General features: G+C 34.7%; 1 protein-coding gene across 3 annotated transcripts; it reads left to right on the top strand.

The window, feature by feature from the left end:
• On the top strand, positions 1–23663 carry LOC110441514. 3 transcript variants are annotated; one of them, XM_021484688.1, is made up of 4 exons: positions 1–148; positions 11246–12114; positions 20070–20093; positions 22435–23663. In XM_021484688.1, the coding sequence occupies exons 1-4, from the start codon at positions 143–145 to the stop codon at positions 22883–22885; spliced, it is 1350 nt and encodes a 449-aa protein (XP_021340363.1). In that variant the 5' UTR covers positions 1–142; the 3' UTR covers positions 22886–23663. The 3 variants fall into 3 exon arrangements, with proteins under 3 accessions (XP_021340363.1, XP_021340361.1, XP_021340362.1); XM_021484686.1 differs by lacking the exon at positions 1–148 and having other exon boundaries at positions 10566–12114; XM_021484687.1 differs by lacking the exons at positions 1–148; positions 20070–20093 and having other exon boundaries at positions 10567–12114; positions 22435–23662.
• Positions 23664–27668: the final 4005 nt, after the last annotated feature.

Here is a 27668-nt window from a genome sequence, read left to right as displayed (position 1 = left end):
ACACATGGCAGCGGTGCTGTCAGGAGTACCATGTTGAAAACACATGTATTGTCGGACTAGAGAGTTTTAGAAGTTCAGAAGTGGGGACCCTGATGACATGATTATTGTTGTAAGGAGGATTTCTCTATTATAACGACACACAATGAAGGTAAGGACTCAGAGTAGGACAAATGGCTCGTAGCTTCTGTCTTGTTTAATTGTGTATGGTTCGGTTTCTCTAAATGTGTATGTCTCACTATATGGTATGTACAGAATGTACAGATCGAAGCTTTAAGGTTTACATTGGAGGTCGAAGACAGGGAACCTGGAAACAACTAGTTACCTGACATGACAACAGTTTCACGGTCAGTCCTTAACGTAAGGAAACTCAGTTACTTCATTTTTCTGATGGTTGGTTGGGTATTCATGGTTTGACGTACTATCAACAGCTAAGGACATTCCAGGACGTGCATTTCTGATGAACAGTTTTGCTATCAAGCTAAAGAAAGGTTCCTTTATTAAACAGTTTCCCCTTAATTGTAGCAAAAAAAAATAGGAACCTCATTAAGCTAAGGAAATTTTGTGAAACTGAAGCCAAGCAGTGTTTGTAATTTAACAAAGAAATTTAATGAATCAATGATATACAAGATGCGTTAAACTACCTAGGACCTTGAAGTTAGAGCAATTTCAACAGCGAAATCATGCCAAACGTCTAGCTAAACCGCAACTCTATATATAAGATCAGACTCTATGGAATGGTTCCTATATGGAATGGTTCAAGACATTTCTAGTCCAGGGTATTCTGCGCTAGATCTGAGGTAAACTTTAAGCATAGATCATATCCATCGAAACCTTTATTTTAGAAACTTTTAATGTAATGTTAGCGTTAAGTGACCGATTGAATACAAATCGAAGCTAGAGAGGAATATGTGTATTACATCATCTGGGTAGAAACCATATCCCCGTTACTATTATTCTTTGAACATTTACTTAAATGTTGAATGATTGTTCCATTACGTGATATCAATGATTCTACAGAAAACATTTACTTAAATGTGAAATGATTGTTTCATTAAGTGATATCAATGTTTCTACAGAAAACACTTACTTAAATGTGAAATGATTGTTTCATTAAGTGATATCAATGTTTCTACAGAAAACATTTAAGCTGCTGGTTGACATGTAAGTGCACCACTATATAACCAAGGATTACGTAAAATGTATGACTGTGTTCTTGCTGTATTTATCATGTATACAATCTTTCGTGTGTGCTATAGCTCTTACACTGTATGAGCTTATCACCTCTTATTACACACTCTTGATTTTCATGAATGTAGATATTTATAAAAATAAATATAAAATCATGACAAAATTAGATTGTCAGTTGATTTTGGAACATTATACCCATCAAACATTGCAACACACAATGTGCACTGAACGCATCAACAATGTTTGAATAAAAACAGCTTGTGTTATTAGGATGTATGTGATGTAGCACATACAAAGTTTGTCGCGTTTCATGAAAATATTAAATAGAGAATATTTTATATCCCAAAGACACGTCATAAGTGTCTCACTTTTATAAATCTAACAAAGCAGGAATCTGAGCATGTTACCTATAGACGAACAAAGAAAGAGTATAGAAATTATACATGTGATTTATCACATCAAACAGCACAACTAGAAGCTTACAATTAATGTATTCAAAAGGTGGAGTGTTTTTCTACGTTTACAACCGTAGAGCAAACACACTCTCTATAGGGACGACTTCGGTATTATAATAATGGAAACGTTATCCGATTATCACAGCATTGGATGAAAGCTTCCATTGCCTTGGTGCGTCATATGTCTCGATCTGGGACTAAAGTAATTGTTTGGTCCTCGGTCAGACTTAGCGGCCAGTGAACTGCCAGTAACTGGACACTGGTGTAATATTGTACTCAATATTCGACTGAATACAAGTCGTACAAAAAACAAAAATTGAATAAAGACAAAAATAACATAACACCGTAAGGGCAAACTTAAAACTCATTATCGAACTCGGTATAGTTTGTTTTTTTATATTTCAGCTACTTATACTCTAACATGTAATTGTGCTATTGGCTAAATTTATTTGAGAAACTTTATTTGAGTTATTTCAATGAGTGATTTTGTATCTGATATTGATTTACTTTATTTGAGTGATTTACTAGGGTTAAATTATTTGTTAATTAGGTACGAATTATTATTCTGATATTGATTTACTTTATTTGAGTGATTTACCTAATTGTTATTAACTAGGTACGTACATTGTAGTATTGTGTTACTTGTTTGGCTTTCCTAATTAGAGTAACGTTAAAAGAACACTCATGTTGCTGGTTTTGTATTATTCTCTGTCTTTATTTAAGTTAGTTACATCAAGTTTCTGTGATAAGTATTAGTATAACCGTGGAATAATGTTATTGACTGATTTTTGTTCAGTTACATGAAACTATAGGAGTTGATTAACATTAACTAATCCAGTAGTGTTACTTAATCTAGTAATGATGTAGGAATGGTTGTGTTATAGTGACCGAATTTACCTCAGCTGTACCTCATTTCATACATTGTATGCATTATTTTAGATACATTATTATAGTTGGTTAGTTTTAACTTCTCTTTGAGCTACTTTAGTATAACTGTAACTATAAATGTGTTGTAGTGACAGAATTAACCTCAGCTGTACTTCATTTCATACACTGTATGCATTTTTTTAGATACATTATTATGGTTAGTTAATTTTAACTTCTCTTTGAGCTACTTTAGTATAACTGTTACTATAAATGTGTTGTAGTGACAGAATTTGCCGGTGTACTTTATTCAAGTTACATAAATTTGAGCTTCTCTCTAAGCTAGTTAATTTATAGCTATGTGATTATATTATTATGTTATATTGACTTCATGTACGTGACCAACAATTGAGTTTATTTGAGTCAATTAATTTGTGCTACTCTTTATGTTATTTAATGAAGTCGATTTGTATTTCGGTATATTTATAGACTTAATTTATCTGCGTTATAAAATTTCATTTATTTTAAAAGTATGTGTACATAGTATTTTTTTTATTAATTAAACCAGTGGCAATTTGTCTTATAGTTCAATAAGATAAATATAATACGTAAAGCCAATAACAACAGCTGATGACACGCCTAAATAAAACTGAAACTTTTTTTTTTATTAAATTTACTTCTAACACAACTACATGTAGTATGCATTACCTGTAGTAATTATTTTGAATCTGACAACAGATTAGTTGTATTTTCAATAATCATCAAATACTTTAAGTAATGTTTGAAATGCAAAATATACGACATATGTTATACGGTTAATAAAACATGATACAGGTCCCGATCAATGCAGCAGTGTTATAGTTTATGAGGTGAACAAACCCTTTATTTCTCACTTTTCCTATTCTATTGTTAGACTGGTTCAGTGTTTATATATCAGATGTAATATATGTCAGATGGTGTTGGTGATTAAGATTTGGCGTGTATTGTGTGTAAGATTACCAACGACCTCTATTGTGATTAAGATAAGTAGTGACCTGAAAGGGTTTTAATGTTGATTAGAAATGACCTTGACATTTATATACATTGTGTTATATCAACATTGAAACGCACTATCGCTTTTTATAGGATATATATCCAAGGTTTTAAATGGCTTGTTGATAAAGAAAAATGATGGTATGTTCTTATATAAATTATATTAATAATTGGGTATGAACACAAACAGCGTCAATATGCTATAGATAATACCAAGATTTCACTGATTTTCAAAAAAATATAAAATTCCAGATTGAATATATATACATAGAGCATCATTACACTTTAACTGTGTTCCTTTGACTACATTTTGTTAGGATGGAACGTGTTCCCCCTTTTAAATAGAGCTTACCAAAAAAAGTTTAACGTTAGATGTTTCATCAGGGAGAAAACAAGGATACGAAGGAACAGGTATGAGAGACAATAAGAGACAGAGGTCCCATGTGTTACAGTGGATTTTGGTTTCTTTAGTGTCCTCAAAGTAGACGACACGAAAGGCATCCCCCGAATCTACAGTGATACCAATTTACCAAACATTTAGAGAAGATTGTGTAAAATCCCTCTGATTTAATTGTTGTATTATGGTATTACTAAGATATTGAAAATTGACAAACATACGATTTCTGCACATGTAAGAGTATAAAGATCCCATTAAAGTAAACCACATGGCTGTGTTAAACATATCTGTCCCTATGACAAGAAAGAAAGGTAACCTTGGCATTATTACTGAAAATAAAGCAGCATGTAATGAGATTCAAAATGATCACCGTGAGATAATATACACAATTCTACTCCTATTTCTTCAAATATGTATTTTTAATGACAAAACTGAATCCGGAGTATATCATTAAGGTAGTGAAGATTAACTGGTCACAATGCTTATTTGACAGTAAAACCTTTGCGAGTACTATTTTCTAATTATGATCAATGAAGTCAAACTGAACATTTTGAATAAACTAAGCAAAACCATAGGAGGAGGAGGAATTTTACAAAACATGGACTACTCTCTTGTTGTGTCCCGTAACAATAAATTGGGAAAAGTCGTCGACATAGAATATTAATGGTATTTCAAATTCAAATTGATTTTCTATCACAGCTAATAACAACTGTAATTGTGATGAGCTGGGAGTAAGTATGAGTTTAAGTAAATATTTGGTTTGGAACTAAATCGAGTCACAACCTAATGGAAACTCATACGTAGCGCTTTAGTTATAGACTGTCATAGTAGTGACAAACACTTCTGGCTTTGTTTACATAATTGCCCTCCATCGTTCACAAAATAGTGTTTAAAATGTATGCTGATGCCAAAGTTCGTGTAGAAATGAACATCGCATCGGGTAAATTTTAGTCGGGATTATGTTTTTTTCCTTTTGGTTTGGTGGCGTCTCGGTTTATGTAATTTTGTACTTTTTGTTTCCGCACTAGTACTATTTATTTTCATTAATAAACTACTAGCAAACGCTCAGTAGATTTTAAATTCCTATCAGCATAGGCCTCGTAGATAGTGTGTGTAGGTTACAATGGTTGTATTGTACATGTTATAGTATTCAAGATTATACTGTTATCTGGATTTGAAGATCAATTTCGTAAAATGTACGTACTATCCACTGTTACCAGTAACTAGATGTGACTGATATTATGTACAATTGATAATTCTATATGCCATGTATCGTCATGTATCGTGTGCTGTGCTGTTTATATCGTAATACATTTATCGTGTGATGTGGGGTTATTCACTTTGTGTTGTTTTGCGTGTCATCGGACACTGCGTGGTGTGTTATATAGTGTTATATACTGTGTGGCGTTTTGTCAAATTTAGTGTGGAGTGTTGCATGGTGTCATACTACGAAGTGTGTTTTGTGGCGTTATATATTTTGTGTTGCATGTTGTGACGCCATACACTGTGTTGTATATTGTGATGTGTGTTGTGTAGCAGTGTATACGGAGAGATGAATGATATGGAGTCATATCCTGTATATTGTGGTGTCAAGTACTGTGTGGTGTCATTTTCGGGATCATACATTATAAGGTGTGTTGTATCGGATTATAAATATACACTGTGTTGTGTTGTGTGGCGTAATACACTATGCTGTGCTATGTGGCGTCATACACTGTGCTGTGTTATGTGACATCATATAGAGTATGCTGTGTTGTGTGACGTCATACATGAGTGGTGTGTTGTAACGACATACAACCATAAATAATCGAGCAAAACAAACATTTTACCAAACTACCCTGTGGTTACTCTTAAATGATGGTCAGCCAGTCATTTACATACACAATGTTCGTTTGAGCAATGTGTCTAGAATAGAATAAGGCATATCAGTATGCGTTGATGTTTAGAATGTATTTCTGATTTGAATAGTTACTATGCAAACAATATTTAAAAACTCATAACAGCGAAACGATATCGAATCGTAGACAATGTCCGTGATAGCTTATATAGCCTGCAGTCACGGCATCATAAAATGAAAAGTCAGGACAGATATACGTCTACTACCAAACAAAGAAGATCTATTTTATTTTAAATGACAAAGTAAATACCATTCCCATCATACTGGCACAGCCTCTATAGGAATAGCTACAATAGATATAAATAATTAACAACGAGGACATGGAGAAACAACTCTGCGGTCTATAAACATTTAAACAGTGACAAGACTTTCTTTACAAACTATTTCGATATAACGATAAAAGTAAAACCAAACCACTTATCACCAGACGTTCATATTCAGCGACGAGATCTCGTCTACTCCGATTGTACAGAACTAAGAATCCCTCTACTCACTGTTGTTTTGATATGTATATATATCGATACACACGTAAGGTTTGCCACTGTTTATATATAAGATATATACATCCGACTTACTTCTTGTTTTAAAGATACTAATATACATGTACATAAGCTTATGTACTGTTTTATAAATCAATATATACATCAACTGCAGAAATAAATAAATACATCAGCTGTAGAAATAAATATTAACATTGGGTTTACTTACTTTCTTAAAGATAAATATACTGTTTTATAGACAAATATTTCCTAAACTGATTTTTTAGAAATGGCTACATCAGGTTCACATACTGTTTTATATAGATGTGTATAATAGGCTTACTCAGAGTTTTATAGAGGAATAGTCTGGTTTACAGGTTGATTTATAAATAAATATATGCATCAACTTTACTGTTTTATAGATAAATACATGAACATCCGTCTTACTGTTATATAGATAAATATATATTTCAGGCTTGGACACTGTCTTATAGAAAAAGACATATATCATGAATACAATTTTTTATAGAAAAAAATATACATCATGCGTACTGTTTCACCATTTAAGAAGAAAACAATGTATTTGTACCGATCAATAAACACATTACATGTGCTTACTGATTTATAAATAAATATATATAATGCTTGCTTAACCGTAAAAAAGCAAGACTGAATGTTCATCACATCCTTTATGTTTAAAGTGAAGTAGGCACATATGCCTTAATTACTAGTGTTAAATTTTGATGACAAGTTGTAGTTGTGATTTTATGTAATTTGATCTAACCATGAAGAAGGAAATACCTGTTTGGCTTTTGATTAGTTTTCTACCTTTTTATGATGGTTTACTACCTGTGTACATTTACATACTGTTGTGCTGTTTTTAATATTTTATTTTATTGTTATATGTAGTCAATTAGATTGTGTGGTAAGGGAATATATAGCAAGATATTGTATCTAGAGGTATCTTGCATGTCTTTCAAATAATAATAAAACTTTGCTATCACATCATTTTCTAACCTAACGGTAATTTGTCAATCATGATTGCAATTTCCAACTCAATATAACGGCCATGCGATGTTCAGGAATGTCTCCCCTCAATGGCGTCAACAAAATATAGCTTCTACTCATAACATTTACAAACTACGGCCCGATTTACCAAATAGTAAATCCATTAATGTATGTTAATTTGCTATCATGTTTAAGGACTTCGTACTATAATTAAATATAGCCTGTCATACATTGGTTAATGTATGGATTTTAAGTAAATCGTCATGTATTTTAAACATTTTAATCACTATCAGTACATATAGGTGGCTGTGTTTTAGACACCATTTACATAAATTAACATTGAGATACCATTATGGGTTTTTTCGTTCGTTTATCTATTTATTAAATATAATCTCAATGGTTGGTTAATACAATTGTTGATATAGGTCAACATAGCAAGAAATGGGTCAGCGAATAAATACTTAAAGGGACACTGATAAAAAGCATATAAAATTTCAAAAGGGTAGTTTGCTAAACAGTCCAAGCATTCAAATAGCTAGGGAAGGTCGAATTTAATATCTTTTTATGAAATTAGAGATTTATATGGAGTTCCAATTAACAATTCGGTCAGGTGAAGTGGATAGCAGCATGTCGGTTCCTCCTCTCGATATTTCTGAAAGTATACATAACAATAAAATATTTTGTTTATCTGTTTGTATAATGCTTTTATCGAGAATTTGAACAATGGCATTTTGTGAAAAGTGTACCACAATTCTATAAACAACGTAATATATATATATATTTCTCTCTCATTTGTCGATACCGTTTAACAATATAGTTATACATGTTATGAAATATCGTCTTAGAAATTATCAATACTTATACCGTTGAAATAACGGTATACCACTGCTGAGCTTTGGATATATATATATATACAATGTAAGTAGGGTGAACACATATTTCTCTTGTATAACTGGAATGTTCAATATTGAACGTCTAGGCGTCTGAACTTACCGTATTAAGCCTCGGTCCCAATTCAACACCGACTATGAAGAATATCGATACTGACTGTCAATATTTATTCAACATATATATCAACTGCTTTCGTGTGACAATACACTAGGCATTACAAAAATCCTTATTTAATACCTGAACTTAGTCGGCCTCCATAGAAAGACTTGAGATAAATGCCCCTGGCTTATCGAACGTGTTGACCGCCACTTATTACATTACTGTAGGTCAGTGATGAAAGTAGTCGTACCAACTAACCGATGATGGCCATTTTATTAATTCATATATGGCGTATGCGTTGTTTCAAACTGATCTTTAAGTGCATGGATCTGACAGGTGTGTTGTATTACACATGTTGACGGACAGGTAAAACTGGCTTCCTTAGTTACATCAAACACTTACCTGTATTACCTGTAACACAGAACCTTTAACCTGATAGACAACACACAGTCTAGCGTCAATATACACACGTGTCTTGATTAAAGGTACATGATCTGGGCTTTTACGTCAAATTTTGTCGCATTAAATGAAAATCCCTTCTTTTCAAACTCTTCCATTATTACAAACACCTAAAATGTCCTTGCATCAACTCATTCGTAACTTTATATTAATAGTCAATATTTTCATAATATTTATTAAATAAGACAACACATCCTGGTTTCCGATCCATAATTACTTAAACAAGTAGTAATACCTCTTAAAACATACGTAATATAATGTTTTGATGCACACATTTTAGATAAGATATTAGTAAAGCTAACATAGAATCATCGTTCTTGGTAAAGTTGTATAACCCTTGGCATGTATTTCTTTACCTTTACTTCTGCAGTAAATATATATGTGTTTAAAGGTATTTCGGTCTATTCAAGTGATGAAACAATTGAAAGGTAACTACAAACTAGTCACTGATAAAAGTCGAGCTATTTTGTAACGTCATATAATACTATATATTCTATTTGTTTTTGCACTGTGTACTGTATTTGAAATCTAATTTGCGAACTTTCAAAGATGGTTTTCCTTGGAAACACAGAATACCAATACCCGGTGTCACGGTCTGCATACAGCGAACTACTGAACAGTGAAATAAGCTGTCAAATACTATAGAGACACTTATTATCGATTGCTCTCTCGTAATATTCAGACAGATGGGATATATGTTCGTCTTCTTCGTCCCGTATTCGCCCTTTATATAATGCTTCTTCAAACATTTCTATGGATATAACTTGAACCCAAAATCACAAATCTAACCTGTAAGGTGGAACCAATTCCACTCAATGTATCCTATATGTTATTGATTCTAATGTTGGATACAACTCATGTCGTTATTCACCCTACTGCATTAAACCCCATTACCCTAATGACACATGAAGGTAACTTGTGAATTACAAATGTTAGATTTACATATCCATACATAAATTGTCATGACAAATTAAACTTTTTGCAGTGATTTTATGTCGTTAAACGCTATTGAAACAAATAATTCCATCCTGCAAGAAAAATTGTCAGAATTTTGCGCTGATAATATTTCAATAGATTTCCGTTATGTGAGAGTTTCAAGAAATGACGAGTAACTCTTTGTTGTGGTAAAAGTAAATTAGCTCAACAAAACAATTGCCTCTGAATAATGTATCACATCTTAAAAAACACTAAATGGATAGAACTAAAACAGTGCGAGAGATCAAAATTGGATAATAATATCATATGACACAACTGTTCATTTCAATAGCACAACCATTTACTGAAAATTGAAAATGCAGATATGCATAAAATGAAGAGGAGAAAATCGCTTGCGACCTTTTATAATGCGCCGGACTGTTTATGTCATGTGATTCAAATGTTCACCTTCAAATACAAAACAAAATATTGTATAGTTTGTTAAATTGCAAAGAAAAAGAAAAATAATTGATGTTTTTATTTTTATTTTTATGCCATTACGTTTATGAAGCGTGCTTTAACCGTCCGAACTCGGGAACCGTGATAACTCATTAGTATAATTCGATAGGATTAGTGACCACGCGCCTTTAAAGGAGATTTATTTACATATTATATCAAGTCTTACGGACGATAATGGTTTTAAGAACAAATTATTTCTATATACCCTTCGTACCGTGTGTGTACTAAGAACTTAAGTTTGCCCCATAAACCTATCGACATTACGCCTGGTTTGGTGGAGTTCTCCTCGAGTGCTTTCTGAGATCCCGTTATAATGCACTTACCTCGATTTGTATACGTAAACCCACCGTATGGTATATACCTATATACATTGATTCGAGTCTATCAGATTAGGTAGAAAATAGTATAGCTTAAATGCCTGAAGCTGTCACAATAGACCAGCGCCCAGTGTTTCTGTATATTGACTGTGTTTGGTGTGCGAGTCTTTCATAACAAGACCGGGTATCGCGCGAGCGGGCTGGTGTGCTAGATATGTGACAGTTATTTAGTCTGACATGGTGTTGAGACTTCTACAGTTTTAAATGATAATGTTGTGATACCTTATGCGCATACTGGTGTTCTGGCGTAGGATTATTACAAACGTTTGGACGTTCAGTATTTTCGAAAAAAACACCTGTCTGTAATGTTATTGCGGTGATACTTGATGCGTATTTTGGTGTCATGTACGTTTCGTGATTAATTTATAGAACGGCGTGATACCATAGTGATATCATTACTTTGGTATTCTGGAATATGATAGTTTAATACAAACATTATAGAATTCTATATTTTTGGATGTGATACTCCAATAGTTTTCAAAATGTTGGACCAACCTCAGCGTTGGGCTACTTTGACAAACTTCGGAAATATTCCGAGTATGAAAGAGGCTTTGTTGAGCAGACAACAGTCAGATCGTAGAATATTGAACATGAAGCTAAAACAAAGAGCTTTAACAGGCAAACCACAAAACAAAAGATTTGTATCGTCTGCTTCTACCTTCCAGGGGCGGGAACCACGGCGGTATCCGATGGAGTTCTCTAGGGATGACTCGACAAGAGCGGGGAAACAGCACCAAGCTCTCCGTAAACAGTTAGAACAGCGAGTTCATAGTGCAAAGATAGACAGTGGCAGTCTGAGGCAATACAGTCTTCACTTGTTCGACAGTGTTGTTCAGAATTTCAACAAAAATGATTCAAATAACAAACAAAAACAAAAACCAAAGAAACAACCGTGTATGTCCAATAAGAATGACGATGAAGAAAAAGAGAAGAAAATCATCAGACCACAGACGGCTGTTCACAATGGACCTTCTCACGATGGCAGTCTCCTGTACAACAAACGAGGGAAGGTGTTGAACTCTATAAGACTAAGGCCACAGTCGGAGCCTGTGTGTAGGTATAATCACGAAAAGGGAAAGATCGTACCGCCAGAGATACAGAGGACATTGTGTCAGAGTAACAGTGAATTCCGTGTGCTGACCACACCTATGTCAGTCCATCCTCCGTCCCCAAGATCAAGGTCATCTTCAATTAGCGACTTCAAGCTCGTGCCATTAAATGGAACCGGAAGTGTTTCTGAAATATCCTCAATCCATGATTTCAACACTGATGGGGCTGTCCGTGTAGAACTAAACAGCGAGAATGGGTTTGATGAGATAGACGAGTTAGAGACATCTCGAACCTCGTCACAAATATCCAATGACATTGCTTTTCGAACGAGGAATATGCCCTCAGGTACTGTCCACTTTTACTCACTGGAGTATGAAAGTTCAGTAGAAGAATCAATCCCGGATGTACCAACACTAGCCGAGGTAAAACCACCACCTCCGCCTCCGGAAGAGCCTAAGGCCAAAGCGAAAAAGGGCAAACAAAGGTAAGTAATAAAAATACCCCATGAAAAGTAAATCTACACATTAGTGTGTATGCTTCTTGGTTTTTGAAAACTGTTTTAACTTTGTAATTATTATAAAGCTGTAAGTATTCCGTTTGAACTGGCCTATTTTCTTCTATTCATCTGATGTTTCCATCAGAAATTGCTATTATACGACCGCTATTGATTACCAGTGAACTATGTCGGTTCTACTATACTAACTTGTATAATTTAAATAATTATTGGGTTTTATGCATTTATGCAACCCCCCCCCCCCCCCCCCCCCCCAACCCGTTTCAGCAGTAGTTTAGACCTATCTGGATTCTCACATCTATGGCCCCGTGCATCATCGATGAGACCTAGAAGAACGAAACTGCTGCATAATGCAGTGTAATTCATGTCTGGCATACTGTATGTATTACCGAATTCTAAAGGTGCAGTTACCTGTGTTTGTGTTCATCTAAGTGTTAGCAGTAAATGGTAATTAGAGGCCAAATGTCACATCCATATCGATAACACCTGATAACATAGAACATCGTACTGGCCCCTACAGTGTAAGTATTACCATCGATAACACCTGATAACATAGAACATCGTACTGGCCCCTACATTGTTAGTATTACCATCAGTTGTCTTCCTCAGAGCTCCTTATAGTGCTACACCACCAAACCACGTTCGGACACAAATTGATTGTATATTTGAAATGATTGAATATCAAACCTTATCGAAACATAAAACGTGGAATTGTTTCACACAGACGATTAGTAGATAACTAAAGTGATAGGAAATTTCCAAAACCATATATTGAGGTTATCAAATTTCTATCATAATCAAATAGATTTTTCGGCCACTTATGGTTATAACTCTATGACTTTTGAACAAAACGCTTGCTAACCGTATTCTATGATATTACTCTCCCATAATTGATCCAGAAAAAACAACTCAAAATGTTGTGTTTAAGATCTGCAAATAGCAGAAGACTAAACTTTTGTTTTTTATCGTAGATGTCATTCACATATTTTTTTTACCATATTGTTTATACTTTTTTTCTGCGACTCCTTGGCAAGAATGATGCAGTGACTTGTTATGATCTATGGTATATTTATTAAACAGCCACCAAAAAGTGAGTCCACACGACAAGAGGTATTAGAAGTAAATATACACCGCTTGGTGTATCAAAGATCGTCAAACGTTTTCGTAACCGTGTCACGGAATTTCTTTATTGATATAAACTTATACGACCTTGAAGCTGATCCCAGTCAATGGAGTATAATGTTGTAATAGAATACTGCTTCATACATTGAGTAACGTGACAATATTCAAACACTTCTTCATTACAAAACTCGAGGTATATGATCAAGACTTATCAATTATATTTACGTGAGGCGACCGTAACCTGCAGACATAGTCAGTGTCGATCTCTGTATATATGTGGTGCTATAGGTTTGAAATTGAATATGTATAGAATTTGAATTTTAGATATTTGATTATATCTGTATTCTATAAGATCTCTTTTGAAATGTCACCATTTAAATTATTTCAACTACTTATGAAAAATGACAATTATATATGCCCATTTAAATTTATCAACAGCTGTAGATGGAGTGCACAGTACTGAGGTATAGGGTTTCGGTCTGTTTTCTGAATACACTTTTATGTTACTAATATATAAGTTTTCAATACTAGATCTCTGTAAAATGAATAAAAAAAACGTCCCAAAGTTCTGTATATAGACGACAATCAGCGGACAAATATAGGTTCCTAACTCCCGAAATTAATTTCGTGCAAACTCTTGTCACTTTCAAATAATAAATTAGAAGTAGCGTTACTTTGATGTGTTCTTATCTTTGAATGATACATTTTAACCTCGACTTAAGAACATAAAGAAAAATATAAAAAAAATATCTACGTTAATGTTATTTTTGAAATTATGACATTAACCCTTTTTAAATGTTAAGTTACCTAGGCTAAGAATAGCTTATAACCAAGGTGTCCTCAAACGCACAAAAAAAAACCCTCATTTATCATATCAGGAAACACCCTTTATTACACGTATTTATAATGCAGAGTTGGTTCAGAGACATGCATGATTCACTGTGGATGATAACAAGTTTAGAAAGACACTGACACACGTTAAATCAATCACTGAGCGATACCGATATATTTTAACAGTCCTACCAAGGTCGGTTAACGCCACAAAACGTCCAGTGACATTCAATGTCCCTTTTTAAATTGAAAACTTGTATACCATTTTGTTGTATCCATTATTATTTTAATAACCATCTACATCAGATTAACCTTCAATATATAACTAACAGAAACTGTACAATCATGTGCGTTTAAAAAGACAAATACTTTTCGATTTCGATTGACATGCATCTCCTGTTGCTAAGTGACTCCTAAGAGAGAGTTTAAACTACGTATGTATGTTTCAGTGTCAACGGGTGTGAAGGCTAGAAGTAAGAATTAATCAAGGACGAGTATGGATTAAATACACCACATAATACTAAAAACAACAATCAATCAGAAGGTCTTTCTTGCGGATTGTTTGTCTGAGGACTATCACACTGTTCAGTAAAACCGATTTCTTTTCAATTAACCCTTTACAACTATATAACTTGTAAACCACGGACAGATGTTCATAGTATAAACACATACATGTAGTATGGTTTCGTTTTGTCTTTGCTTCGTTGATAAAATATATAGATCATAGTTATGACATAGCAGATGACATTCGTCCAATTTAACATTTTTTTTAAATATCTAATACTGAGGACACTCACTGTGCCGTGAGAGCATTGGGTACCAATGACCGTGGTCAACTCAACCGTATTACAAGACGTCACTGATATTTAATTTCTTCTCTCTGGATAACAGTTAATGAAGGCTAATTTAAAAAGCTCAACAATGAAAATCGTTTAAAAATCAGGATAAATGAGTCATTTAGAAACCTAATCCCCAGCAGGCTAATTTAATCGATAAAAAGTTCAGCACTATAGGTGGGGGTATTTAAAGGCCGTAGAGTTAAATCACTGCTGGTATTTAAGTACATCAAATGTAGAACAAAACCCAAATAACAAAACTTGATATCTTTTTTGAAGTATCGATTAAATACAGACAACATTTGGTAACACGACATTTTACTCTGTCTAAAATAAACATAAATAAATCACTTGGTAATATCAGCACAGTATGGCGTTACAGGTACAATGACACTGAGTCCTGTATATGATATATACATATATTCACTCCATGTACAGAGGCTGTCGGGGCACAAAATGACCTGCTTCATCTCACTGCATGATCATAAGAAGAAACTTAATCAAGGAACGTCTAATTTAGAATCAGGTAGTATCTTCAATGTATTTGTTTAAATATATCATGCATTCATTGCAATCTTTTGTTTTATCTTAGTCCTAAGTTGAACGTTCGGTTAATTACGGTGTCAATGTTTGTACGCAACTGCTTATTTTCCACTGTGTACAGAATACGACGTTTCATCAAAGAGGCATCTTAACCTGGAACTCGAGTGGCCTTCTTCATGTGACATCAGTTGTTACAAGGGCAAAATCTTTAACCCTTAAACTCACACTATATTCTTATGAAAAATCATCATTGAACAGGCATTATAATTTCCTGTTGTAAGGTTGCTGTTACAAATTAACGTTGGACATATACCTTATTGCCTGCTATTCTTACCTAACTCCATTATTTACATTCTTGAACTATGAATTTTTATGGCAAGACGGTCATAGTGTGAGCATGAGAGGGGCACATGAAAGGAAATACCAGATCTGGACGATGTGAACAATAAGAATAAAATCTCTGTCTGCCTCTAACGAATACTCGCATCGGGTTAAACATTTTTTGTGAAATACCATCTTGGTTAAAAAAACAATCACTTATATAATTGTATTCAAACAATTACTATATGAAATATATTGCCCTTCACAATCATTGAGTTCAATCAAGAACGACTTAGCGATCTCTTTATTAATTAGTCTTAGTTTGGCATGTGTTAACGATTTGTCGTCTAAAATAGATTGTTTATGCAGACCATAAACACGTCTATAGGACCTGTTTACTGTACCCATCAAAGGTATCTTATTATTGTATCTCAGGTGTGGCCAACTATAGACAGGAATATTGTAAGTCGGTCGGCATCTACATACAATACAGGCTGGCAAAACTTAATGTACGTACTAATACACAAAACCCTACGCGTACTTATAAAGTGTTTACTTAGGATATTTATACACAAATCAGTGTAAACGTATTGATAGATTGTATTGTATTGTTAAAAACATATTGTCTGTAATATTTGTACAAAAGGTGACAAAAAAAAAAACGAAAAAATAGTATATGCCATTTTTAGAAGCACTTTGTTTTCAAGATCTAGTACATGTAGTAACGTATCGTATCAAAAGCAACTGTAAAGATTTCAAACGACCAGTATCATATATAAGGTGTTGTTTCTGATGCTTTAGAAAAATAAGACTCTTTTTCACATATAATTCCATCACATGTCTGCAATTTACGTAAGTAGCACCAGCCTTATCGTCGAACATGTGATAAACTATTTACAGTCAAACTTTTTATGATTGAATGCACTTATTTCACCAATTGCGTGACAGATTACATAATGTACTTTTGTTTTGCCCTAAACGACTCACATTGTTAATGGGGTGTTAAACAAAACAAACAGAAAACAAACCACTTAGATTGATATCACTGATGAAATGGTTACATGGAGCAGTAAAGGGTTTCTACATCGTTTTACGATATTTTGACATATGTGCTTTCAAAATTCATATTTTAAGTGATTTAAATCATGGTTATCTACATAATTAGTCGAAAATATATTAAAACCACATGGTTCTTGCTCGACGATCGCAGTAAAGTTTTGGCACGGTTTCTTTATGTTTACCCCGATAAGCTGTCGATGTCATAGGATTCCACAAAGAATGCCAGGGTAATATATTAGCATGCACGTGGTGATAGCCGATCTTATCTCCTGAAATTAAACCGTTAAATCAAACGTGAGGAATTTGTATATACCAATTTGGAATAATTAGGCCTTATATATATTATTGTCAGTATTTGATTTATAAGATACGTTACAAAATCATTTACCAATTTAGATAAATTAAATATCACAAAATCATTGTTTTAAGATTTAAATTAGTTTACGAGAATATAATTATTGTTATTGTAATGAATATAAATTCTGATTGTTTGGTTGAGTGGTGACGTGATTATGCATATTTCTATTTTATTTTTACACTTGCTCTGACATTTTTTGGCCATTTTTTTTCACAAAATGAAGAAAAAAAACAGAATTTGTTTTTCTGTTACCTAATGTACAATTAAGTTATGCTAAAATAATGTGGCACTTCAAGTAAGATTTACAAAGACAAAAATCCAAACATAAAATCGATATAAAAAACGCAATCAGAAAAACTGGATACACCAAAAGAAAAGCAAACACATGACCCTGGTAGTAGATATGTAACCATATTTGTTGTCTGTCGAGATAGAACATAGGTAGGCGAAGTACATTTTGTTGTAAAATATCAAAGACACCGCATTTGCATTAACATGGAATATTGTTAGTCGATTTTAGCATCAGTCATAGAATATAGAACTTCAATTTTAAGGATTGATCACAAAGCAAAGTTTGATGGTTTAGAACCATAGAACACGCAGCACCCAAATAGCTGAATATTTTGAAATATTTTAAAGATCGAAAATTAAATTGAAGTTAAAACGCCAGTTGGATTCAAATTAATTCAACATACACATCATCACAAATGCAAAATTCTCTGTATATGAAATTGATAATTTCTCTGTTTTACATCATCAGTTTCCATTGTAATAAACTTCAATCTCTATTATCTTTTGTCGTGAAAGATAACAAAAATAACTATCAAATAGCTACCCTTGAACATTGTGATCAAAAAGGTCAAAATAAAAATAGATATCTAGAGAAAAAAACAAATTTTCTAACATGCTGTGAGTCAGTAGGGTGATACACATGTGGGAATACACGGAAAGATTTCTGTCAGCGTGGATCAAGGGGCTAGCCATTGTGTTAGATTCAATATTTATTCTGTATATTGGAACTAAATTTAGCACATAATGGATTTACAGTATTTAACATGGACTAATCTCCTCCGACATGAGTATAAAACAGCTTCCTTACATTTGATTAGAGTATCCCCGCCATTGCTGTGACCTGTATTGTTACGGTGCTGTAGACATTGGTAAGGCAGGGACAGTAAACTGTTCGGTCACGAAACAGAAACACATCAAACATCAAATGTTTATAACATAAATAATATTCAATTTAGTAAACATTACGTTTGTAGTGCATTTATCTTCAAATTGTCATGTCAATAAACAGACATATTTTAATCAAACACAGACGTAAGTCAGTCAAGCACGAGGCTAACAAACATACTGTAATCACACGTAGTGCGGCTAATATATATTTTCAAATTCTGTTGGTTAATCTGTCTCTTTTCGAGACATCAGCATGAAACAATTGGCATTACACACACATACACAAGTAAAATACAAAACAGACCAATGCAAATAATCACATAGCCACAATTACAATACTGTTGAGCGGAAGAGTAACCATTTGTATATAATGCAGAATCCATCTTTGGCAGAATGAGATAAACCGATAGAGACCTTGGTACACGACACAAATATAGGCTATGGGGCCATGGTTTGGATTTACAGGAGGATTTTTGTTCTTTCAAACAAAGTAATAATATATGAATTGCATAACAAAGTAATCCGAATCTGATAATAGTACTGACCGTGTATAAAACCTGTGTTAATACACGGTACGCCGCCTTTACACCAATTCGTTAAAGTACTGGTCAAGTATGGTGCATTTAGGATTACATTATTTACACACAAAACATGGTAACGATCTTGTTTATAATATAGCAATATGAATAACATTGTCAAAAAAGCTGTTTAAATTCTTGACAATCCAACTTAATCTGAACGTTTTGTTTAACTAGCTAGGGGATTGAAACAGTGGCGATACATGTGTGTTGCATACCATTGTGAAAGACATTATATTTTAGTTTAAACAGTATGTATTAAATAATTGCATAAAACAATTCCAGAGAAAACGAAAAACAAGTTCAAATCGTTGATATTATCAATATTTGGTGTTTGGCGATTCCATTTGCAAATAAAGTCACTCTAAAATACGAAATAACAGAACTCTGCTGTTACAACAAAGGACTTTCGTGGACCGAAATGACAATTATTACTATTACTACATAAAGTTTATACGACTTCTTTTGCGGTTCAATATGTGTAGTCTTAATCGTTGGGGTCTAGAGACCTGCCATATCAGGAGCGGCTTAAAAGACTAAACTTCCCTGCTTTGAGCTTCAGACGTGCAAGAGTTGATGTTATATTTAAGATAACGAGTGGTGTTTATGATCGAAAAGCGTCGGATTTCCTTAAATTGACAGACTTTTCCGAAAGGCATTTTGCCATGGGGCATTCCAAAATATCTCTATACACGGCATTCAAGCCTTTAAATGATGAAGAACCCTTTTTCTCTCCGAGAAGTAAATTTATGGAAGTCTTCCAGCGGATGTGATAGCGGCACCATCAATAAATAAATTTAAAAACAGAACACAGGATGTCCATGACCGAACGTTCATATAGGTGTTTCATGTATGTTTTTGGAACACATGTTTAGGTCCAATGTAAAGGATCATAAAGATCCTGGATCGGGAAATTAACTTAACTTTGTCATCTGATTAATATTTAATTAATTGGTCTTGGGACTAAGTGAAGAACTTAATGTTCTTTGGCAGGTGAACATACACTAGAAACATGTTCAAGCTCAAATGTGCAGTCATCGTGCACGGTGTATTACAAGTATTGTGGATCTTTTACTTAAATGTTTTCCTTTTTCTCAGGTTGAAATTTCTAGCAAAGTCCATGTAAGTAGTACTAAGTGTTGGTTGAGAGCACCTTAACAACCAAGAGCGTGTCATGGTAATGTGAAACTCAGTCCTTTTTTCAAGTACCCTACCTCCGTTTCCATAGTTACGTATGTAACACAAAAGTGACGTGTGGTGTACATGTATATAAAGTTCCATTGTACGACCTCTGTTTCCATAGTTACGTGTGTAACACAAAAGTGATGTGTGGTGTATATAAAGTTCCATTGTACGACCTCTGTTTCCATAGTTACGTGTGTAACACAAAAGCGATGTGTGGTGTATATAAAGTTCCATTGTACGACCTCTGTTTCCTTAGTTACCTATGTAACACAAACGTGATGTGTGGTATATATAAAGTTCCATTGTACGACCTCTGTTTCCATAGTTACGTATGTAACACAAAAGTGATGTGTGGTGTATATAAAGTTCCATTGTACGACCTCTGTTTCCTTAGTTATGGATAACATGTGTTGTTTCGTAGTGGTGTCCAAACATGTGTTTACATAACAATGCACGTGCATTTCCTTATATGGAATGTCCTATTAATACCATCCAAACATGTGTCTTACATTGCGTTTTATGTACCTGCACTTAAAACATATAAATGTGTGTGAAATAGTACATGCAGTGTACGTACGTTTCAAAACGGGGAAAAAATAGGAAAATGCATGGGTGTGTGCCCTGGAGTGCGGATAACCAGTCTGGATCCACCGGGTAGAGATTATCTTTATTTACAACATGTATGTACCTGTACGTAGCATCTCATCCATTTTCGTTTATCTGACCTACACAATGCTATCTCTATAATTATTATACAGTATAGCACTGGACACCACGCCTTAATGGTTGTCATCATTTCTCCTTTCATCTCGTATCACGTGTGCGTATTCAGTTTCATAACCAATATTTCCACGTCAATCACAACGTTGACGACGTAACAAGTGGATTGTGTTGCACCTGCCAATGACATTAGCCTTCGCACCTGTTTGTGAGTGTTACGGATCGGAAGATTTCTCAATAACACCACACTGAACAAACACTGTTCACAAAGGCCAAAAGACCGACCCAAAAACAACCACCACCACGTTCACCAAACACAGGCGGTTGTGAACCAAAATGTTTTTATCACGTGTTTTACTGAATTGAATTTGCCCCAAAACACAATGATTTATTACACAAACTATTATGTCGACTGTAATTGGTGAAGCCTTGTGTATTCGGTCTCCTTCACGATCAGGAGTACTATTCCTGTTTTTGACAGGGAACACTATGCAAATTGCTATTGTATACCGACGTAGATCCCTCGGGTACATATTATGTATACCATAGACGTCTGAGGATTAACCCTCATGTCCAAAAAAGGGCTTTTCTGTACAAAGACTTTGTTATCCCTTATTGTTAACGTATTGTTATCCAGATAATGTAATACAAAAATTACACCTGTTACACTTTGGTGACAGGTTTAGTTGATGCTAGGTACATGTTTTACGCCAGGTGTTAATCTACAGATAGGGAATATTACCGTAGTTCACTTTGTCAGTATTCTACAGAAACAGGTATGGAGCTTACTGTCTATGGTATGAATGTTTTACCTTGATAATCTATGTTACTTTTATCAACAATAATCGATTGCTCGAACATTCATTCTGACGCCAAAAGTGTCTAGATCGACAAGGATTTTCTCTCGATAGAAGTATTTTAAACTGTTACATGTAGAAAGAATACATCGTGTTGAGACTTATTCAATATGATTGAAAAAAATCTTGTTTCGCATTCGCCTGTGCTACCATAAACTATTTACTAGGTATATCTGTGGACGGCTTATGTTAGTCGACCAGTCTATAACAAAGCAGTTTATCTATGTAATCGATTAGTAGTTAAACTGTCGTAGATACACAGTCCGATAATGGCGTACATTGTCATGTCGCGGTACAACATACAGGAAACAGGTCTCTTCATAGGTAATACAAATATTAATGTTTTTACAAACCCAATATTGATATAAACCGGGTGTTTACTTGAGAACCTTGGTGTTAGTTTATGTACTGATAACATAGGAAACATCCGTATCGATTAGACACACTGCAATGTTTTGACAATATCCGTTGCTTAACGATTTAACCGAGAGGTACAGTTTTAATGCATATTTAGGTGTGAATGTAAATAAACTGTTTGAGATCTACTTTCCTTAAAATGATTCGGCCTAAAAACGAAACCATTGGTAACGACGCGATCGTGTTCTGTCGAAAATGTGTTTCGCTGTAGTAGAATAAATGAAATTAATGACAATATCTTTTTGTGACAACTAATGTGAGGTCAATGTGCTTTATTTTGTCAGGGCAAGTGCCAAAAAGAAGAAGGAAGCGGAACCCTCTCCTCCTCCTCCACCGGAACCGGTAGTAGTCAAGGAACCGGAAGTCAAAAAACCCTTGAGAGGACCTAAGTGTTGGGTAGATGACGCAACTGTGACAAGCGAATGTGACGATAAGGCTGAAAATGAGCAGACGACAACAACGGACGGCAACCGTCCAGTCTCTGCAGCCAAATCAATCCTGGAAAAACGTGCGACGGACACTCCAGAACCGATAAATAACGCCGTAGTGCAGCAGGATCAGGCGGAACATGCTGCACTAATTGACTCCGATGTAGAGGGCGCTGACGAAGGCCCTTCTTACTTACCAAAGTTTTTATGCCCAAGTTCCGTCCGGAAATCTAAGCACGCCGCTGTCAAAGACTGGTTAGCTACTACGAACTTCAGCCGCGCTGATAGGTCGGTCCCATTATTATGATGCCTGTCCCGATATTGATAGTGAATTGTAGATTCCGTTATAATGTTAGCATGTCGTACTCCTGAGAACATCTGTCTAAATCAGCGAGTCGAACTCAAATGTGTGTTTCATTATTATGGTAGCGAGTTGCACATCGTATTAAAGACTGCAAACGTACATGGACGTTATTATGGTAGCGAGTCGTGCTCAAGGCCGGATTACATTAAAAGTTATGGTGGCGAGCTTTACTCGAGGTTTTTTTCAAAAACTTTATTACGGTGAATTTGTTCCAAGGTGCATGTTGCCATCAAAGACATGATCGCAATAATAATTAAGGTCATAACGTTACCCATTTCTACTGTAGTTGGGTATATTTGTTTTGACAATATCTCACTTAGGTTAAAAATATACATGTAATACGAAAAGCATTTTTTCGCATGCTTGAGAAAAAAAATTGTAAACTGCAATAAAATTCATGTTATCTTAACGAAAGTCTGTATCTTTTATTAAGATTTACAAAGCATGGCGTTGTTTTCACTTGCATGAGAACTATTTTCATATGAATGTATAATGCAGGTCTTAGAGCGTTAATTTTAAATATCTGTTATTTCTTCCATATTCATACACGGAAAATTAAAGGTTACATACTGTATGCCTTTTCGTGGATTTTCATTAGAAATTATTCCCAGTAACAACTCAGAAAAGCCTAAACATACAGTAACAAAACCATGACCGGTAGCACAATTATTAATGGGCACAGGGATCAAAACCCCGTAGCGGAGCAAAGACGCTTTCGACAAAAGAAGAATTACAATAAAATTAATTTCTGATGTACATTGTACATAACTATTTTCTGTTGTAAATGGGCAAGCAACTCCAAGTCAGAGCACCAAACAAATCAGAACTCTTCTTCGCTTGAGATCAACAGGTAATATAACGTTGAAATGACAACAATAAAAAGATGAAGTTTAAAACAACCGTATGTAATGGGACGAGGAATAGTGATAAAGATAGTGCCGTCGCTGGGGCTCGAACCCGCGACCCTTGGCTCTCCAGCCCGATGCTCTACCGCTGAGCTAAAGGGGAATTCCCAACAGGTGACGCGTGTAAGGCAACCTAATACACATCCTTTACACTATTCCCCCCTTTTTTCTGACACAAACCCAGGTTCTTCGACTCCCCGCCAAGGGTTCTCCTATCTTGAACGGAGAGGGTCAACGGCACCAGTTTGTAATAGGACGAGGAATAGTGATAAAGATAGTGTCGTCGCTGGGGCTAAAGGGAATTCCCTACAGCTGACGCGTGTAAGGCAACCTAATCAATGCACATATTTTACACGTATATAGCATGAGTATCAATCTTTGGTTCTGTGCGATAACTACATGTTTTATTTTCATTCAATTCCCGTTCGAACTAAACATGATACATTTGTATAGGGACCATGTGACATAGGCGTTTCGCATGGATATAAGGGAAATAACTCTTATTTCTGAATACTGTCATCACAACGTTATATTAAACTGACTACATCTACAGGGGCAGCGTGGACATTTCATCTTTAGGTTCATTCCAGTTTAGATGGCTCGTTAAGTTGATTTTTAATAAGTTAACTTGATTTTAAACTAGTAGAGTTGCCCATATCTCAGTACAAATACAAACAAATACATTGTATAACACAAAGGACAGAGGGAATTAGACAGAAAGTAAAGTGATACATATATAACAAATACAAGACAAAGTTAGGGGTAAGAGAAAGACAGGAAAATAAATAAGATGTAGATACTATAAAACCTCTATACATACTATGGCAAAGGAGAAAAGGGTATAGGGCAAAGAGGAATTCCACTAAGTTGATTTATTGAGGATTTTGTCTATAAAACTTGCACAGCCAATGATAAAAACGGAAGTAATTATAGGTGTTCAGATAAGATAAGCGTTTCATACGACACATGAGGCACCGGCCTGACATCTCCCGTGAACCCCAGGAAAGTGTGTCGGTCACCACCGATCTACGACAGAGCGAACAAGTCATTAATTGAATTCAGGGCATGCATGGTGACAAGTGTTTAATTTCTTCAACGTAAATTGAAGCCTTTGAGGCTGAAAAGTCCCCGTAAGATGCATTTACAAAGAAAATGCTTAGAGCAGGCCTCGGTTTCACGAACTTTCCTTCATTTAATCGTTTATTTCTTCATTAAAAAAATTGCTAAGAGTTCCAGGTATTTTTTCTGGACTTGAGTTTTCCCGTAACTACAGCAATGCTTTCGAAAGGGGAAAAAACAGAGTAATTTCCTTAAACTAAGGAACTTCTGTGAAGCAGGGGTCGGGCATTGGAGTTAACGAACCTGTACAACTGTAAATACGTAGAGAGACCTGTTCACGTGATTCCAGGAGGAATGCATCTAATATAACTTACTGTTATTGTAACTAACGTTAATGCAAACAAAATAACAATAACCGTACTCATTAATATATGATTTTATATACAACTCCACACCAACATGTTGAAACTCGACAGGTACCATACATGTATTACGAATGGCATATAATAAAATGCACACTAACAGACATTTAAACACAACAATCCTTGACGCAATGTATATTATTGTCGGCACCATAGGCTGTTAGGTATCTTAAACTCATTGTGTTTTACTTCCCATTGTGATACAGTTCCGTTCAAACATACATCAAAGTCGCGATACCACACAACAAGGCTATTTACCTGGATGGACCTGTACTGTGTTACATACAAACAATGTTTCATTTCAAACCTTGATAAACATTAAATTGGTGAATATGTCAACCAAATATATAAAAATTCTCCCACACGTTGGTTTTCTAATGTACCGCACTCCTTGCACAACGGAGACATATATATATTTTTAAGCCTTGTATCAAAATAGATTGTTGCTATGCCAAAGTGGCAAACGGACTAGCGAATCTGTAACAAAATACAGGTGTAGATAATAAACAAAACATAGGACCTTAAATGCTGGACCAGGTAACTTATCTGAACAACTTCCTCTCTGCAGGATACCAGGTAAACATCAATACCGTACAGTTATTGATTAGTCGTTTAAGGAGAAGGCGAACATGACAACAAACAGAAGTAGAAGACACACCGTACAAGTCCACAGAAAGTCCTGCCAGGTGAGATGAAATATGTGTACTAAACAGAGAACAGATTGTCAATGCATTTTTTTTAAAATACCCTCTGGTCACATTTTTACACGCACTTCAAATATCTATTTCGCAAGTTTTATTTCCAGAGAGGAACAATAATAAAGTGTATATTGCTTATACGTTGCACACACATGAGAATTCACACAAGTTTATCTAATAAACAGAAGTGTGAAAGTTTGACCAAGAAAATTTGAAATCACAGTCGATTTAAACAAAAGGATAAAAATGTACAAATGTGTCTCGAGGTTAATGTAGTGACTAGTAGGATAGTGTATGCATCACTCCTCATGTTACCTCACCTTTTACATTATAATCATCACCAGTTAATGTCATCGCCATTTCGACAGGAAACATTTGACGTCGTGTAAAATCATTGCTGCCATTTTTCAACGTAATAATAAAACCGTAATTAGATTTTAATTGCATTGACTTCAAAATATGCTTTGTTTCATACAGAAAATGACAAGACATAAGGTGATAAGGTCAGTTAACATGTATGATAGATTACAAGAGTAAGTCAAGTCTGTATCTGAACCCGAGGTAGACATCCTCGTACACGTTAGTGGAGTAGGAATATTCTGGAGAAAAAGTTACTGGAGCTTTGTAAATACTACTACTATGTAATGAGAAACCTTGAAAATATGTAATCTACAAATTAAATGTGACAACAGTGTGTTTTAGAACATATTTTATAACATTTCTAGACAGCAGTGTGTTTTTAACAATTAAACACATTTAACATTTGGAAATTCAGTCTAGAAAAACAGTAAAAACCTGTATTAAAGAGAACCATGCACCAATATTTCCCTCTTATATACAATACAAGTAAGTCTCCAGATAATATTTTTAACAAACCCAAAAGGGGCGTGGCACAGATCCCCTCACCCCACGGTCTGTATGTATGTGTATCATGTATACGGACCGTGGGGCAGATCTGTACATGCCCCTTTGATAAAGTTATATATCAACACTGCACACAGACAACACTTCTATTTCAAATTTTATAAAATAACTCAGCAGAATCTCCTATAAAATGACTGAGAGTACTTTTTAAACAGCACTGTTTTGGTACTGTATAACAGCACTGTTTGGTACTGTATAACTGCACTGTTTTGGTACTGTACATGTATAACAGCACTGTTTTGGTACTGTATAACAGCACTGTTTGGTACTATATAACAGCACTGTATTGGTACTGTATAACAGCACTGCTTTTGTACTGTATAACAGCACTGTTTGGTACTGTATAACAGCACTGTTTGGTACTGTATAACAGCCCTGTTTTGGTACTGTTTAACAGCACTGTTTTGGTACTTTATAACAGCACTGCTTTTGTACTCTATAACAGCACTGTTTTGGTATTGTATAACAGCACTGTTTGGTTCTGTATAACAGCACTGTTTGGTGCTGTATAAAAGCAGTGTTTGGTACTGTATAACAGCCTTGTTTGGTACTGTATAACAGCACTATTTGGTACTGTATAACAGCACGGTTTGGTGCTGTATAACAGCACTGTTTTGTACTGTATAACTGCACTGTTTGGTACTGTATAACAGCCTTGTTTGGTACTGTATAACAGCTCTGTTTTGGTACTGTATAACAGCCCTGTTTTGGTCCTGTA

Source organism: Mizuhopecten yessoensis, unplaced genomic scaffold, assembly GCF_002113885.1.
Source record: "Mizuhopecten yessoensis strain PY_sf001 unplaced genomic scaffold, ASM211388v2 scaffold716009, whole genome shotgun sequence".
NCBI lineage: Eukaryota > Metazoa > Mollusca > Bivalvia > Pectinida > Pectinidae > Mizuhopecten > Mizuhopecten yessoensis.
The sequence above is the reverse complement of the archived record's forward strand: the minus strand, read 5'-3'. Positions and strand labels throughout refer to the sequence as shown.

Coding starts and splice junctions, on each gene's coding strand:
- LOC110441514 (XM_021484686.1), top strand. CDS start 11,063: ATGTTGGACCAACCTCAGCGTTGGGCTACTTTGACAAACTTCGGAAAT. Junction 12,115..20,069: donor GCGAAAAAGGGCAAACAAAG/GTAAGTAATAAA, acceptor CCTTTTTCTCAG/GTTGAAATTTCTAGCAAAGT. Junction 20,094..22,434: donor AAATTTCTAGCAAAGTCCAT/GTAAGTAGTACT, acceptor TTATTTTGTCAG/GGCAAGTGCCAAAAAGAAGA.